Here is an 18,625-nt window from a genome sequence, read left to right as displayed (position 1 = left end):
TTGGGGCACATGAAATCGACTGTTACTACTGTGAAGCAATATATACCACACTGCATATTAAGATTTTGTGTATAATATATTTATTTGCATACAGAAATATGTATTTCTATTGTACATTTTATTATAATATTTATAGAATATATATATTAAGCATACAGCATATTCCAGAAAGATACATTAAATATGCACACAGTTCATGCTACAGCATCCACCTCTTTAACAGAAGCATATTGAAGAGGTGTGGTATTGTATATACATGCTGAAAATATACTTTGCACAAGTCCATCCAGCTGTGGGTGCTTTCCTAATCTATTTGAATGCCAATGCTATGGTTGTTGAAAGGGATATTATCAAACTGGTGGGGAGGAAGTAACTGTCCATGAACTAAGTAGGAGAAAATAAAAGTAGAGTTCATTGCTAAGTAACTGTTGCCATCAATATGAACTTCTATCTCCCCCAGTGTCATCTTTTCTGAATTGAAAAGCAATGAGTAGACAAAAAGCAGGAGTAGGTGGGACCTCCAGCTTCTACAACTCAAATACCTGGTGATTTATTATTTTGATGACTTAGACGAAAAACTTGCGATCCGATGTTAAATTAATGGTGGACTGGCAAAAGGACAATCATTTATTTTGTTAAGAAATGAATTGGGTCTCCTTGTATTCTTAAATTCATCTTCTTACAAGATCACTCTATTATATTTACATTATTGCTGCAAGAAGAGAAGAAATAAATACTGGACATATACTGATGTTTCAAGGGAAAACAAAAGAAATGAATCATTGCTTTTAAAGGCATGTTTCATTATGTTGAAAGGAAAAATGGCAGCTCCAGCTGAAACTGACCGTTATCAACTGCAACCATTTTGGTAAGTAACTGCTGCAATCTCGTAATTATACTTTGTGGTGATTATGATCAGACACTAAAATGCTGGAAGTAATGTGGATGTTCTGGTGAGTTTGAATATACAGATGTGGCGTGGTTCTCAAGCAGTGCATTACAATTATATCAGAGTCAATGAAGGGGAGTTTCTGACACATGATTGGTGAGTATTCCTTTTTTTTTCCCAACAGAAAGCAATTTCATTGATCTAAAACTAGACTAAAATTATTTTCCCACTCACAGGAGATAAACTTTAGAAATTTAATAAAAACAGGAGTTTCTTAGCCTTGACACTATTGATACTTTGAGGCAACTAGTTTTTGTTTGGAAAGGGCATGGAGTCTATCCTGCGCATCATAGCCTGCTCAGCAGCCACAGCAACAAGCCTGCCTCCTACACACTGGATACCATGCTTCCTCCCAGTTTTGACAATTGAAAATTTCTCTACATATTGAGGGTGTCTCCTGGAAGGAAAGTTGCCCATGACTGAGCATCACTGGAATAAGCAAAACCAGCAACAGTTAATGCAAGTCTTTGACTATAGTCTCTATTGCTCCACTTATCTACAATCATCCTTCCTATTTTCCGATTCTTATTGCAAAGGTTTCCATAGTATCATCTGTTTTTAATTTTTTCTTGAATGTTACAGTTCCTCTTTCAATAAAGTTATAGCTTGGGCACATATCAAGAACAAACAGAGAAAGGGAAGGATGCAGGGTCAATGAGAGTGAGACAGGTGGGCTCATGATGACTTGGCTGAGAGAGCTAACAAAATCTCCAAACCTGAATTCAGGGCTCCAAAGGTTTATCCCAACTGAAGTTAAACCTATATCAAGTTACTGTAACATGTTTAAAAAGTGAAACAGTAGGCTATTTTTTTTGTTGTTCACAGAAAATCAAGAAGCCCATTGGCTTGTTGTTCTTTCTGCTCAATTCATTGGTTGATTTGAAGAAAAAATATGGATTTAAAAATGTAAAAGTATGCAGCGGTATAATTGTGGACTAAATGGATTTAATGAACTGATGCTATAAGTGCACACATAAAGATTTTGGGGAGAGACAAATGAAATAATTTGAACATGGAGTTATTTTTATAAGGAATATGTTCAAATATTGTTGGCAATTGGCTTCTTATTTACAACATTTGTTTTTCATTTCCCTTGTGCTTATTTTTTTAAAGACTCCCCAAATTACTGAGATGCCAGTAATGACAAAAGTCATATAAAATAGTGCTAATAAGTTCTGAGGCTTAATACTGACATATATTCATCATGTAGCTCATATCGGTATTACTGGGCAAGATATTATAAAGCAGAATATGAAGTTTGAAAAGGCATTTATAAATTTAATTTCTATCATTTAGGTCATTTTTAGAAAATGTTATTGGAAGACAAGAGTGAATAATACAAAAAAGGGTACAAGAGGTAAACTAAACAGTTAAATGGGAATCAATAAAATCTTGTATTTAGTTTGACTATCAAATAAAAAGTCCCAACATAGTATTTCATGTAATGCTACCACTTAAATAATCATTTCTGACATGGGTTTTTCATGGTCTAGAATTAGATGGTGAGAAGGGGTGTGAAGGACCACTTACATTTTTCTGTCATATTCTGTGAACTTGTTTGGTATCTTTAGCCACTATATTTCTATCACAAAGATTACTATAATTCTACAGCTTGGAGAATTTTAAAGGCAAATGATCTTAAAGAGAATTCACAATTTGAGGAACATGGGATATATAGTTTCAGTAAATATTTGTGAATTACATTTTCCTCTTTCACTCTGTCACAGAATGGTTACAGTCATCCTTGATAATAATTTAAATATCATCCATTGGCAGGCATCGAGCAGAAGGTCTTAGTCTCTTGGGACTGTCCCAGCAAACTAATCATGTTTAAAATTCCAAGTGGACAAAGCAACATCTTCCTGCCTGCAAAGTCAGGAGTTCATGTTATACAAGTTAACATTCCATACATGGGTCACGGAGATTCCGGGTCAAGCACAGTGCCCTTTTCACTGTCTATTTTCTCATCTCAAAATTCCTCTGGCCCCAGTGAACTTTCTCCAACTAGATTGAACATTTTTTAATTGATGAAATTAATTTTGGAATGCCTTTTTTCCTCAAGCACATTTATGTTTCCAGTAGACTATTCTGTTAAAATAAAGGCTACTTCAGGGGAAAAAACATATTGGTGAAAAAATTCTACACAAAACATCAGAGGTGAACTAAATGCTTATAGAGATTTGTAACCACCAAGAATACCGAGGACATAGTAGAGATGGCTGAAGTGCCCATATGCATGGCTGGTTCTAACTAGATTTACTGAAAATGTTGCAGATTTTACTTATACACAATGTAGAGCAGGAAGGTACAAAAATTAATGCTGTAACAAGAAAAAAAAATGGCGTGACCTACATGGAGTTCTGTGTTTATTTGTTTGCTTTTTATGGTAGGAAAAAGAAAAGGTGAAAAAATATGCATTGATTACATTACAATCCTGCAAATAATGTCCTCCAACAAGAACAGAACACACTCAATACTCTGGAGACCATGTCTGCCTCCTTTTGAATGCTCTCCTCACATCTCCATTGTGTGGTGTCCATTTCTGTATGTTCCAGTCTCCATGTCAGCTTGCAGCTGTGCCATTTCATCCTTATGCACAGACCCATGAGAACAACAACAAAGAAACAAAAAGGGATCAACGTTATTCTTCTTGTGCAGAGACTGGTACAACTGTAGATTCAGAAGTACTTCTCAGAAAAGTACGAGACAGCAGAAATTGCCCCTTAAATCAGCAATGCCAACATGTCTCATTGTCCCCTTGCTCCTAACTGACTGGCTTGATAAGATACAAGTTTTATCAGACTAAAACATGGGCACGAGCGAAGTGTCACAGTTGAGCTCCTTAATTGCACATTCCATAATGAGACTATAAAGTGCAATGGCAGAGATCTTAAACGTGGGGGCTCTTTCATCCTTTTTATTCTTCTCAAGCTCCCTTTGACCTCCTTCCTTCTTTTCCAGACTCTTTTACCTGGTAGCGCCTATATTCTTGTAATGACACATAAGGAGGTGTTTAAAGGTCTTCTTAAAGGTGGCATTGCAAAGTGCATAGCAGGCAGGGTTGATGGTGCTGTTGATGTAACAGAGCCAATAACCAATTGTCCACACTGTGTTAGGGATGCAGGGTGCACAGAAGGTGTTAATGAGCACCATGACATTGTATGGGGCCCAGGTGATGATGAAAGCCAACAGAATAGCCAAGATTGTCCTGGTCACTTTCTTTTCCCGGGAAGGAGGAGGTTTCTTTTTTGCAGGTTGCTTAGTCATCTTCACAATCTTGCGGGCTACAATGTTCTGTTTTTCATCTCCATTCTGACCTGAAGATCCAACTAGCTCCACAGTGGTATGACTCGGGGTGCATGAGTCACCTTTTTGTGTCTTGGTGACGATTTTGATGCATGTTTGCTTAGAATTTTCATCTTTAGAATGGCCTAGGGAAGTGGATATTGTGTTCTCATCCTGGGTTATTTCATCATCTTTCATATTAGAGGCAACAGCACTGACTGAGGTGGAGTCATTGGAGCTCTCTTTCTCCTCCCCCTGGACACAGTTTTCTGTCACAGCACCTCTGAGGGCCTTGCCATTCTGGATTTTGTTGTGTTCTAGGCCACCATCACTGTTGGGCATGTTGTTGTTGTTTGGCTTTACTATTCTTCCTTGCACCAGACTTGGAGACACTGGATCTTGGTTGGCCACGGGCTCCTTCTTTTCCTTCTTTATCCTGCTCTTGCTGGCTCGGGATATATGCCAATATAGCACAGTCATGATGATTACTGGCAAGTAGAAGGCTGCAATGGCAGTGCCAAAGGTGACAGCAGCATTGGAAAAGAACTGAATGTAGCATTCCCCGTCCTCCACAGTTCTCACCCCTACAATGAACTGCCAGAAGAGAATGGCTGGAGCCCAGAGAATGAAGGAGAGGACCCAGGCAGCTGCAATCATCATGCCTGCCATTTTCGTGGTCCGCTTAACTGGGTAGGTCAAAGGTTTTGTGACACAGAAGTATCTGTCAAAGCTGATGATGAGCAGGTTCATGACTGAGGCATTGCTGACCACATAGTCCAAAGCTAACCAAAGGTCACACACCACAGGTCCCAGAGGCCAGTAGCCAATCACAGTGTAGAGGGTGTACAAGTTCATGGAGAAAACACCTATGATGAGGTCAGCACAGGCCAAGCTGAACAAAAAGTAATTGTTGACAGTCTGCAGGTGGCGGTTGACTTTAATGGAAACCATGACCAGGATGTTCCCAATAATAGTCACCAGACTGAGGGATCCAGCCACAAGGACAATAAATACCACTTCAAATGTCTTATAAGGACTGCTAATAGCCAGGCTATTATTGGAGGAGTTTGTTGAATTATTCATTTTGCATTCAGTAGACAAGTGGTCAAATAAGCATTTAAACCTGTAAAAAGATAGAATAAAATTAACAAATACAATATAAACATTGTTGTAAAATGCATCAGGCTTCTTCCCTTTGAATTGCTTTTACCCCAAAATGTTCCTTCTTTTGCATGTTTATTGTACAATTCCCTACATAGAAGGAAAAGATTTTAAATGGAGGATTCAAAAGGACCTTTCAAACTAGCAAAGTTCAATAACATTGTGAATGTGACCATATATAGATATGACTATTTATCTAGCATCTTTCTACTTATCCCTTCAATCAATAAACAAAGCATAATCCTGATGAGTTAAACTAAATAAACCAAAATTATGCATAAAACTTTCCAAAGCATCCAGAAATTTCTGGAAAGAATATAAAAATTCATAAAGCAATGAAAGGACAAAATTATGAGAGAAAGCATAAAGCTGAATGTGTGACTTTTATGATCAATAGAAGTTCTCATCCTGGTTACCTTAAGCCTTTTTTATGATATTAGTGATGGGCATAATAAAGACAATGTAAAAATACTTTATTACCCAATGTAAATTTATTACCCCTCAGTGAAAATTTTTTTATTTGACTTCTGTTTTGCAACTGTAATTGTCTAGCATTAACTGTAGCATTTCCAGTATTCTATATCTTGCAAAATAATTATTGCTTATTAAATCATAGTGATAGGATTATACCCATTTTCTGAAAGTATTGTTTCAAACTGCTATTAAATGTATTATCTTACTATGCTTTCTGCCAAACCTTCAGTTTTATTGAAGAGAAAACTGTAGCCCCAAAACATGAATAAACTGATGTAAGATCATATACTACATCAGTGAGAGGGGTGAGACTGTAAAACTCAAATTTGTTCAGATACTAATTCTTTCACATTGTCCTCACATACCCATGGAGCCACTTCATTCAGGCATCATGATTCATTCTGAGCTCTCAGTGTTGATTAAGATGAAGTCCCTGCCTGTGAGAAATGTAAGCTCTGGTGAAAAAGATAGGCTGATAAAAACACAATTATTAAACTTAAGTGCACTTTGTAAGTCTGTTGAACTTAAGTAAATTATCATCACCATTTTTCAAATAATCTTGTCAAAGTTGGGTGACCGTTGATAAAGTATGGTGGGAATTCAAGACAGGAAGTTAAGAGTTCGTCAAAAGAGTGATGACACATTTCTGGGGAAAAGGTATCTGAGGGAAAAGCTAGTCCAATCTCCACCCCTCTAGTCAAAATTACTGTGAGCTGTATGGCAGAGAAAAGATTAAGTAATGAGAAATTACTTGTTTTTACTTCAAAATTCAGAAATCTTTAAATTCTGATAGCACTAATTACAAAGCAATGCTTTAGGGTACAGGTGGAGCAGTGGATTATCATTTGAAATCCATGTAGAAAATATGTTCCCTTTTTCATGGCACTAGTAATGTTTAAACAAATAGTTTTTTCTGCTTTGGATAGCAAATTATCTTTAAGCATTTTAAAATAAAAAAGCAACCCTTTGAGCAGGAGTTTGACCATAATAAGACCCCAAATACATAACCATACATAAATACATAACCATACATAATCATACATAAACCATATAGAAAAATATATGTATTACCATATAATTATTTAAAATTGATGCGTAGAAACAAACAAAAATAAACAGTAGAAAAAATATGTGTACAATACATAAAAGAAAAGTACTCATTTTTTTCTTAATATAAAAGAGTTTTGAAAAAAGTAATGACAAAAACTAACAATCTAAAATATTGGCCTGCTAGTTAGACAAATGAAAAATTAAACATTAAAGACATTTAAATATGTAAAGAAATAATCTCATAATTTTAAAATGCAAACTCAAGCAACTGAAATATTTTCTACTTAGAGTAGAAAGTATTTAAGTATTCTTAAATGCTTTGGTATGAATATGGAGCTAACATCCATGGAGGAAAATTTATTTGTTTCTATGAAAATTTTAAATAATAATTCAACTAAAAATGTATAAAACCTTAAATTTATTAGGAAACTTGGGAATTCTGTATCTTGAAATTTGTTTTTCAGCTACAGAGGTCTACTAAAAAATGTTCATTCTGTAATGTTGTTATAGCAAAAAATCCTGAAATATTAAATTTGATGATTGATAAAGAATTGCTAAATATATTTTGGAATAGTCTTATAAGGAAACATTATACAGCTGTTAAAAGAGATATACTGGTGTCCTGTCTTTGATGTAAAAACCTGTACATTAGTAGATTATAAGATAAAAGCCAAGCACAAAAATACAGATTATTATAGGATATAATTATCTCATGCAATAAGTCATTATATGATGTCACAGGTGTATATGTGTGTGTGTGTGTGTGTGTGTGTGTGTGTGTGTATTTTATATGCATAGAAAGAAATGGTTCACTGGGAGACATGGAAGTTTTTAATCAGGAGAATGTAGTTAACAGAATGGAACTCACCATCAGTAGAATTGTTTTAGAATCCTTTTTTTTTTAGCCATTATTACTCCGATTTGTTCAAACAAAATAATTCCATTATTATTGCCTATCATTATTCTAATAAATCCTTAAAAGCCAACATAACTATAAGATCAGAATTCTGACTTGTTTATAAGTACTACTTTTTTCTCTTCATTGTACAAATTCATGGGGATTTGGAACAGAACTGTTTGTATATATATTCTGTGAAATATTAATTTTAATTAACTCTGACTAAAATATCAGTTGTTAAATATCATCTTTGACACTTGAGTATTATTCCACATTCCTTTGGATAAACCACAGGGCAATATTCTAGCTTTAGGATAATATTTATAAAATGTCTTCTAGAAATAATATATAAAATTTAAATTGAAAAACAGGCATTTGAAATCCAGTAGTTCAGTCTTTTGTTTAATGGATTAAACTAGAAGGGCAAGTAAGAGATTTATCCATAGTTATCTGATTCTTATCATAATTTGTAGTAATTAATAATGATTCTATATAATTCACACTAACTGAGCTATTTCTTACTCTGACTCTTCCTCATTATTTATTTATTTATTTGTTTTCTCTCTTTCTACTCTTCCTTTTTTAAACCAGTGACATGCATGACTTTTTCAATATAAAAATAATTAAAGGAAAACTTAGTCTTATGTCTTTCAAATATATATTATCTCACTAAGTATTAATAAGTATAGGAATACATGAAACACATTATATCATCTCTATATGCAGAAGAAATTTGAGGTTATAGAAGAGGTTAAGCAACTTCTTGATCACAGGCTGCTGAGTAAATAATCTTAAACAAAAACTAACATCCTCCCCTTTTGCTTAGATATTCTGTCTCCCTTCCCACTTGAAGAATTATATTTTATTCAGTAATATATGAAATTGTTAGGCATTAACATAGTGAGGAACTATGCCTAGAGATTGCTAGCTAAGACAGATCATATTGGAGAATCTGGAAATTTTAGGAAAAACAGTAAATGTATGTGATATTAACATACCTAGTTGGTATTAGAGGCCCTGAATTTTCAGAGTAATAATAAGTGCTAAGTTATGCAGACACTGTTAATTAAAAATGGAAAGCATCCTCTTAGAAGGGAGCACAAATATTTGAAGGGTGGCATTCCTTCATACCAGGGTGATGCAGGGAGGACTCAGGACTCAGGGCCATTCCTTTTCCATGAAAGGCTTCTCCTTCAGTCAGCTTTTGTCTCTCTGCTGTCTTAACTGCTTAACACTCTGACACCACAGAGTGTTACTAAGGCCGTAATTGTTACAGCACTGATGAAACAATCACAACAGACTGAACAATTAATATGACCTTCTAAGGACTCCATGTCTTAATACGGCAAGTATATAATAAGAGTCCATCTGGAATTTTACAATTTAGTTTATAGTGAAGTTCTGGAATTACTATGGAAATTTATGAGACGACAAATTTTCTGCTGTTACTTTCTCTTGGCTGCAAGAGTCCCTGTGCATGGCAGAGATAAATGTATCACAGTTCAATATTTTATTCACACAGTCATGGGTGCTCTCTCTGCTCTTAATTAGTTGCATAACTCCAAGCATGTCACTTAAGTGCTATAAGCCTTACCTATATTTTTTCTCAACAATAGCAATAATAACAATCCCCCTTTACATTCAGAGTTTTATCAAGGGTCAAAGTGACACAACGTCTCTGAAACATGATCTATAAATGTCAAACATTAAATGAGTGGTACTAATTTGCTGAAATAGGTGGAATGATTATAAATGGATTTATCTTCCTCCCTGGGTCCTCCCTTCTCTGTCTGCTTCCTGGCCTCCTCCATGACATGAAGAGCTTTCCTGTTCCCCCATCTCTTTCTGCCTTGGAGCCAGCCTACCATGGACTGAAAATGTGAGCCAACATAAGCCTCTCCTCCTTTAAGTTGTGGATGTTGGTTGTAATGTCTCGGTGATGAGAAAAGTTACTAAGACAGATTTTGGTACTGGTTGTTGCTACAACTACCTGACAATGTGGTTCTAGAGTTCTTTGGAACTGGTTTGCAAGTTTGGAAAGATTTGAGATGTCTGCTAGAGAAGCCCTGAAAGCCTATGTGCTAAGCTTGGTGAGACATCTGGTCAGAGCTCAGAAGACCAGAATCCTCATAGAAATGCAGATGGTGAAGACCAGGTTCAGGAGGTTACATCTGGAAATAAGGACTCCATTGACAGTTGGACTCAGGACCATTACGTTCTTTTTTATTTTTAAATTAAGTTTATTGATACATTTTAGATATCCATTATCACATTCATCGTTGGGAATTTGTACCTGTACGTGATATATCTTGGTTCTTGTTTTTTTCCCATTCCCTTTCTCTTTCTTCCATCTCTTTACATTCTGGCAGAAGATTGCTCTACACTTTGCTTATTTCCTGAGACTTTGTGAGAGACTGAGATTAAGGGTAGCATACTAATTAATGTGGTGAAGGAAATTTCAAGGCAGCCAGCATTCAGGATGTGGCAAGGGTACTGTTGGTAAATTTTAGTTTTATCTACATTAAAAATCAGCAGCAAAAAGCCTATCTAAAATGTTTAGAGTTCAGCCAAAAAGGAATTGCTTGCACATTTGGTGCTGTAAAGAGCCTCATTGCTAAAAGGATTAGCATTGAAAAGAAGCCAAGAGATCAGCCCCTGTCTCTTTCTATCCTTCCTTCATTATTCTTGCTGTTTTTACTTGGCCTCACTCAAATGAGAGCTATCATATGGTATTTAAGCTTATGTATCTGGTTTATCTGACTCAACATTATATTTTCCAGGTGCATGCATTTTCTTACAAAGGTCTCAAATTTGTCCTTCTTTATAGACGAGTAGTATTCCATTATATATAGATACCACATTTTCTTTATCCAGTCGTCTGTTGATGGGTTTACAAGCTGCTTCCAGGATTTAGCTATTATGAACTGTGTTGCTATAAACATAGGTATGCATGTATTGCTGCAGTACGATGTCTTAAGATCTTTGGGGAAGATGTAGGACCAAGGGTGAGGGGTTAGGGGAGCAGATGGGGATGTAAGTAGAATACAGATAAGCCATGTACAGGAACCTAATAACTTCAATGAAGGTAAACATTATATGTCATAAATATGAGCTAAGTTTGATAATTTTATTTTATTTTGGCACTGGTGATCAAACTCGGGTCCTTGCACTTATGGGACAGGCGGCAGAACCACTGAGCTAAATTCCTGGCCCTAAGTTTGATAATTTTAACAAGAATTAATATTGGAAAAGGGGAGTTAGAGGAGGAGGGAAGGGAAAGAGAAGGGGAGGTGCATTAAAAAACATGTACCCACTCCCCAGGATGATTGTAAAATGCATGTACTGCAAACATGTATGAATAAAAAAAAGATTGTGTTAAAAAAAAAATAAAGCCAAGTACCTTGCAACAGAACAATAGGAAAGATGCCTTGAGGACTTGTCAAGAATCTGTAAGATGCTGATCATGTAAAGCTCAAGAGTGCAAAGTTGTGAACCTTTAATTTGAAAAGAGAGCCCCGGGGCTCCTTCTCAGAAAGGGCCACATAGGGAATTGGTTCTTTAGGATTCAGTTCACAGTGAGCAGGCATCCAGGCACTCAGAGGCCTCTGCAGCAATGATCGAAGTAAGCCTGGATACTGCTTGAGCTGGCAGTGGACCTTGACATCATCCACATATTGCTGGTGTTATGAGCATACAGAATACAAGAGTCATGGGGTCTTTACCTTGCATCTCAGAGAAGATTCTGGACTGGGACCATTGACCAGTACTGGAACTGTTAAGAATTTTGCAACTCTTAGAGATAGACTAAAAGTATTTTGCATAAAGTCTTTTGGGATCCAGGGTTGGAATATTATGATTTATATCCAAAATAAAATGGCCTCACAGCCTCATGTGTTCGGAAAGTTACTGGATTATGAGGGTGCATTAGCTGTTGTGTTAGAGAGTGGGGCCTTGTTAGGAGAGGGGGGTCCTTGAGGGTGTGACCTAGAATGCTGTTTCTCTCCATGCCCAGCTTCTTGTCCTGGCCACCACAATGTGATCAGCTTTCCTCTGAGGCAGGGCCCCCTCCCACTATGATGGTCTTCCTGCCTTGTAGGCAGCCTATCATGGACTGAAAACATGAACCAAAATAAATCTCTCCTGGGGGGGGTCAGGATTTGTGTCTCAGTGACAAGAAAAGTGACTAGGACACATTAATCACATTTTCTAGTAGTTAACTGAAAATTATGTGTGTGTGTGTGTGTGTGTGTGTGTGTGTTGGATATATGTTAATAATGGAAATGTGTGGGGTACACTGGTAGAAGTAATATTAAATTATCATAATCAATGATATTATTTACCAAAAACATGCTTAATAACAATTATCAATAAAATAATGATGAAATTAATGTATTTTGAGGATAATTATGTTTCATAGCAATGAATGTTTCTGTTACATACTGTTTAAAAAATGTTGAACTAAAGGTCAAAGAATTAAATAACTTGAGAGCCCAACAGGCCACCCAACCATAGACTCTGCTACAAGTACTTATTGCTTGTGTGAGAAACAGTCTCCCATAGCTACCACTGATCCTAGTTACTGCCAGTGACCTGTCATAACCAAGCCCTGAGCCCCAGCATCAAATTGGAACTTTTATTTAGACATCAAAATGAAGATCATCAAGGCCAGGCCAATGCAATGACTTTGCAGGGAGATATCCACAATAAAATATGGAACTAGTAAGTGGGATCCTCCACATGAAAATATGTGACCCTAGAGATTCAAAACATTTTTCTAAAAACATACTCAGTGACAGAGCAGTTGTGTTGGATTTGATTCCCTACATTATATACACCCATGTAAACTGATAAACAGCTGCTCACAAAAACATCCACATCAATGATCCAAAAGTTCTAAATACTGACAATGGATTTTTCTGAGTTGTTACTGAGATAATACTAACCACAATGTTCGTTTCAAACAAAATCTGATACATATTAGATACAAGAGGGAGAATTAAAACAAAAGAGATTTTACTCACAGAAGCCCAGATCAGGCAGGATCCCTGGTGCACGTGTGATAACCATGTTCCTAGATGTACCTAGAGCTTATTAAGGTGTAATAAAATCATCCAAATGTGAGTAGCTAAGTGCTAGATTTTTTTCCATGTCATGTCGTTTAATTTTCACAATAACTGTAAAAAGAACTACTTTTATTTCCAGTTTTATAGATGACAATGGACAGAGAGCCAACAAGTACCAGAGCCATGACTCCAGTTTAAGTATGCCTGATGCTAGGACCACATTATTGTCACTGTGTCCCATCACTACACAGAAACTGAATTACTACAAGACTGTTCTAGAAGAAAAAGTACCAGGAAAAACTGAACCTGTTGGGAACAACTGGAATCCAGAAAGAGGTAAATATATAATCATATAATTAAATTTTACCACAAAGAATTTTGGAAATCCAGAGTCACATGAATTTGAATTTATTATTGTTAATCTTTGTTTAACTTTTGCCTTTAGAATGTAATCTTAGTGTATCTCCTTCTTTCAATTTCTAATATCTGCTGCTATTTGAACACATGGTTAAAAATGGCTGTGTGTTCTGGGCAATCTTTGTCTGTCTCTTTCCAGCAGCAAAACCTAAAAAGCAATGTATTCACTGAGCAAGAACCAATGATAAAAGCATCCACTTGGCCAGTGCTGCCTGAAATTTCCACACTAACAGAGTGCCACTAGGCCAACACCAGAGTTTACATTACATGTGTAAAGGGTAATTACCATGGAATGCTCTGATAATTAAAAGACTGTTTGGACAATGTTATGCTTAGATATGTAGCTTTCAGTACAAAATACTATTGTAGAAAACATGAAAAAGTTAAGGTTGACACATTGTAGTAACACAAAGAAATATCATGGCATTATTGGAAATAAGACTCTACCTACTTGAGGAACTGGTAGATGAAAGTGTAGGGAACTTAAGTAGTATCTTTTTCCTGTTTTAAGAATGAGATGGGGAAATCTTAGTTGTGTTGTAATTGATTAGGAAGCAAATGAAGCTTATTTATTTTTAATTTTTACATAATTTTTATAAATATTTTAATCTTATGAATGACTTTTCTTCTGGGGCAGTACTGGGAGTTGAATCCAGAGAGTGGTTGTCCTTCTTTCCGACTCCTTCCTAAAATTTTATTATTTTATTTTGAGACAGGGTCTCAATAAGTTGTGCAGGTTGGTCTGGAATTTCCAATCTTCCTGCCTTGGCAATCAACAGCACAGATTATGGATAGGCATCACCATGTCCAACTTGATAAATGACATTCTAAGCATAAGTTTTTCTCGGACATGGAAGAGATGTCCACTGGGGTATATAGTCTATTATCTGTTTTAGTTTTTTTTTTCTTCAACTGTCAGTGAATCCCACTGATAAATAAGCAGCATTGGTACAGATTTTAAATAGGGTTTGAGGTTATCCAAAAAATCAGTCGCTCTTGCCATCAATAATGTAGAAGAGAAAACTTAGAAAAACAAAGACAAATAAGGAGAGATATGTTTAAGGGACAAAGACTGTTTTCCCTAAAGAAAAGTTTCATGGTACACCATTTTGCTATTGATGTAGCTAGTGCTAACAAGAGTTTGCTTACATTAAAATGGCCCTTACAAACCTTGAAAATCTTTAAACTCTGCTACAGAGAAAGTACACTCCTGACCTGTGGCTACCAGTCAGTACAGCCTTTACAATTGCCAATATCGACATTTCAGCTTCAGAACACTTTGATAGCATCAGAGAAGAAAAGAGAGTGGCCACGCTTTCCCACTGTGATCAGGCTTCCCTTCAGCCAAACCACGTGACTTATCAAAGTGGGCATGTCTAGTCTTTCTTTCTGAGCTCCTGAGTCTCCCTGTACAAGTGATGTGATAGATTGGTGCCTGCATGGAGGCACAAGATCCCTGCTCAGAAACCAGGAGCCTGTTTTTCATTCCAGAATATCTTCCAGAAGTCCTATGCCACACCCAACAGATTAGAGCACTCCCTTATCCATAAGAAACTTAGAGAGGAGAAACATAAATTGCTGAGAAAACTTCCAGTTACCTAGAGTTTTGGTCCAGTATCATGGCAAGTGCCAAGGCTGGAAATCTGTGGAGGAAGGTTGCTCAGAATGAGGTGGAATAAGTAACGAAGGCTCCTTGGAAATCTTTCCTAAATATCTGTCCCTTGCCTCTTCTTTCTCTTTTCCTTCTTCCTCTTACTATTTGTGTGTATCTGACATTTTTGAACTTTTGCATTTTCATTTTGTTCTGCAGTTTCTGTACTCTAGCTTCTCGCCAGGAAAATGCAGTACACTGGTGGTGGGTGTCTGCTTCTGCACATTGACCCTGATAACCTTGAGGTTCAGAAACACAGAGTAAGTCTTAGCCATTTGCTCATCTATACCAAGTTTCTTATGTCATCTGAGAAAAAAAAAAAATGTGTCCAAAGCATTTGGGAATCGATGTGTGAGTTTTTCCCATTTAGGAAATTGAATAGTAGTCTCTACTAGATATGCATTATGAAACATATTTGAAAAGAAGCCACACTGAAAACTGTATATTTCAAGCTTTTCTGTTAAGGACCATGCATATTGTTATATAGAAGTTGTAGTTTTGTGAAAAAAAATGTGACATCAAATGATAAAAAAGACTGAAAGTAGCTGAAACAGCAATCTGATCCACACAGTACAAACAGAAGAGAATTCATGAATTTTTTTCAATGCGAAAAACATCAGGATTCTGCAAGGCCTTATTACAGTGTAAACACGCTTGCTGTTTTGGCTGCCTGTCAAATATCATACTATTCTTAGTGATTCTGGGACAAACTTCCACTCCATGTCAGCCAAACTATCTTTTCCCTTCTTCAAAACACATTGTAAATACCACTTACCCTAGAAAAATGTCATGACTAACAGGGAAAGAGTCCTAAATGTGATTTAACGAGAATCCTTGTCTTTCTCACTACATCCATGGCACAGCCTAGCTATTTGCTCACACAAGGAAAACAGATGTGGAGGAGTATAAACAGAAAGGAGCCAGGAAATACTCAGTCTTTGGACTTTGAAAAATCAATCCCACCTGAGTTGTCATGCCAGCACCCAGCCTCTTTTGTCCTGGGCATTGGACAGAAGTTGGAGGTGGATGGCAAATTAGTAGGGCCCGTGGATTTCAAGTGGAGCGAGCTGCCTGGCTGAAGTTTATTGTGTCATAAGGGGGAGGAGAAGTGAAGGAAAGGGAAACAGTTACCAGAGAGCTGCTGACAGTTGTGTGAGATTAGGCAGCTGTATTTGAATCAGTGCCTGTGTCTTTCTTACCATCTTGAGAAGCTGGAAATGTGAATAATCGGCTTTTTATTTTGTTTTGTTTTGTATTCCCCCCCCACCCCGAAGTTGGCAGGCTGGTGGTTTAATAACTCTAAATTAGTTAATTCATTGCTTTGAATTAAAAATGTGAATCAAATTTGCAGAGAAATTGAGGTTTGTTATGACTCTGCTGGAAGATCCTAGAATAAAAGCTGTTGTTCTCCAGGAGCTGAGCAATTCCCAACAATGCTTCCCATTAGGGAGCCTTTTCAATGGTGCATGTGCCTTCTCTTGGAAGCTGGGGCTGACCATATGGCAACACGGAGATCTGGGGAAGAGATCAAGGACAGCTTGGGAGAGAGGAAAGAAAATAGTGTAAGAGTAGAGAAAAGTTAAAGAGGAAGTTAGTGTTTTCTTTGAAGGGTCTGCCAGGGTAATCAGGATAAGAATCGATGGGATCAGAAGTTGTAAACAATTAGCGAGTTCATGGAGATGTGGATTTCTTTTGAGTATAAAGAAGACAAAAACTCAGACTAAATAGTTTAGTAGAGATAAAGGCACTGAGATGTAATTAGGACAATATTTTTAAGTATGCCACAGATGCACTCTTTACAGAAAGAAAGGAAAAGTTCATCAAGTTCATCAATGCATGTATTTCTCACTCTATAGAAACATTGGTGTGAAAAGTAAAGATAAGTGGATTGGGCTTTATAGACATAACTTTATTGGTCATGACTTTTTAAAATACATGTACATATAAGTTCACTGAACAGATACCATCTTTCTTTTGGCATAAATCTCAGGTGTCCAACCTTTCAGCTTGCCTGGATTGTGTGTAAATATAGAGTATAGTTAATCAGTATAAGTAACAAAACTTCCTTTTAAAAAATGTAATTATAACATTAAAAAAGAGGTCAAGTAGCCCACAGGCTATATGTTTACATGCTTGTGTGTTGTACTTGAAGCCCAGAAAGACTAATTTACTTCCCTGGGGCCAAACCTTGGATCCTCTCACTTTTCAGTAACAAAAAAAAGCACAAGCCTCATACACTTATGATTCATATGAGATTCAATTAAGCTATAAAAATAAAATAGTAATGAAGTGTAGAAAGTAATGGGTAGGAACTATTTTTATTGTTTCCAATTGAAACACAAAATGATTGTTTCCCCAGAGTCTGATTGCAGACTATTTCTAGAACTGAGTGAAATGACCACAGTGTTATTGCACTAACACTTGCAAAATGTAAGCATGGAGAAGATTAAAGTCTTCATTAAGTGGTCTAATGGCATTTGAGATGAGTGAACATAAAAAGCTGCATCAATTCAGCAAAGATTTTTTGTTTCTAAGCACTAATTTAGATTTAAAAAGTGAGTTGGTTGGAGACAGTCATGAGGATTATGTCAGGACAGTCAACTCTACTACCTTCTTGAAATGCAGCTCCTTCTTGATAGGTTCAGGGGAATCATGGCATAAATTAGCACATATAATATATCTCATCATATGCTGCCCAACCCTCTCCTCCTCCAGCTTTATCCCATGTTCTCTCCCTTCCCTGTTAGTTATATTGAAGTATTTGAATATCCACACTCTTCATTCTCCAAACACTTTAAAATACCAGCTCTTTCATGCAGACTGAGGCATTATTGGGGCCCAGTGTGACAGCTATGATTTAAATGACACTTCTTTCCTTGAACTCTTCCACCTTGGCTCATTAATGACTCTAGTACAGTATCTCTGCTTCCATCTCTACCTTGCCACCTAGTAAAAAGTAGCTTAACATTTGAGCAGATCATATACAGAGATATTTAAAGACTATTTCCACTCCTAAATAATGCACGAAGGAAGGCCATCCGAGAGATGGTAAATGGAATGAGCCAAGTGCATGATCTGATGGGCAGGATACTTTGTCTTGAAGCACAACTGTACCATCATCAGCAAAGCAGTTGGAGTGTGTGTTGTTTGCTGAGACAGTGATATGCATAGCTGGAGCTCTCAGAGAATGTTTTAGAGCAGGATTCTGTGAATAATTAGCTAATTTCTACAATGTCAAGTTTGAAGAGTACAGAAAACTGATACATTTTGCCCTTTTATTCTTTATCTAATCATTGTGTGCATGGGTGTGTGCATGTGTGTGTGTGTGTGTGTGTGTGTGTGTGTGTGTGTGCATGTAAGCGGTGAATGTATTTGTGGAAAAGGAGAAAGGAAACACAGTATTTTGGTTCTTATAAAGACCATAGGCTAAAGGGAACTTCTCATGAACATCAGAGCAATGTGACAGCATGCAAGCCCATGGATCTTGAAAATCAAAAAACTAGATGGCTGTAAGCAATTGTTCAAAAGTGAAGGATGACATCTATCTTTTGGACATTTCTCAAGAGAGAGAGAGCAGCACAAACTCTGGCTATCCATCTGAGGATGGACCAGCACATGGCTGGCTTGGCGTCCTCCAAGGGTGATCCACCTCCTCTTCCTGTAACTTTAATATAACA

The 18,625-nt window shown here is 36.7% G+C and overlaps 1 protein-coding gene across 8 annotated transcripts in view; it reads right to left on the bottom strand.

Moving 5' to 3' along the window:
• Window positions 1-341: 341 nt before the first annotated feature.
• The window catches only part of Chrm2 (cholinergic receptor muscarinic 2), a 131,250-nt gene continuing 112,966 nt past the window's right edge, over window positions 342-18,625 (bottom strand). For 5 of the 8 annotated variants that reach the window (XM_021263644.2, XM_021263643.2, XM_087206292.1 and 2 more), the window contains one exon: window positions 342-5,357. In XM_021263644.2, coding sequence (XP_021119303.2) covers window positions 3,917-5,317 — 1,401 coding nt within the window. In that variant the 5' untranslated portion in view covers window positions 5,318-5,357 and the 3' untranslated portion in view covers window positions 342-3,916. Of the gene's footprint in view, window positions 5,358-6,234; window positions 6,307-18,625 lie in introns of all 8 variants that reach the window. The other 3 variants (XM_087206290.1, XM_087206288.1, XM_087206289.1) reach the window with 1 other exon arrangement.

The sequence above is a fragment of the Heterocephalus glaber genome, unplaced genomic scaffold (genome assembly GCF_053883595.1).
Source record: "Heterocephalus glaber isolate CG9 unplaced genomic scaffold, H.glaber_assembly_v1.0 deba00000621, whole genome shotgun sequence".
Lineage (NCBI taxonomy): Eukaryota > Metazoa > Chordata > Mammalia > Rodentia > Bathyergidae > Heterocephalus > Heterocephalus glaber.
Note: the sequence above shows the minus strand (reverse complement) of the source record. Positions and strands in the feature narration are given on the sequence as shown.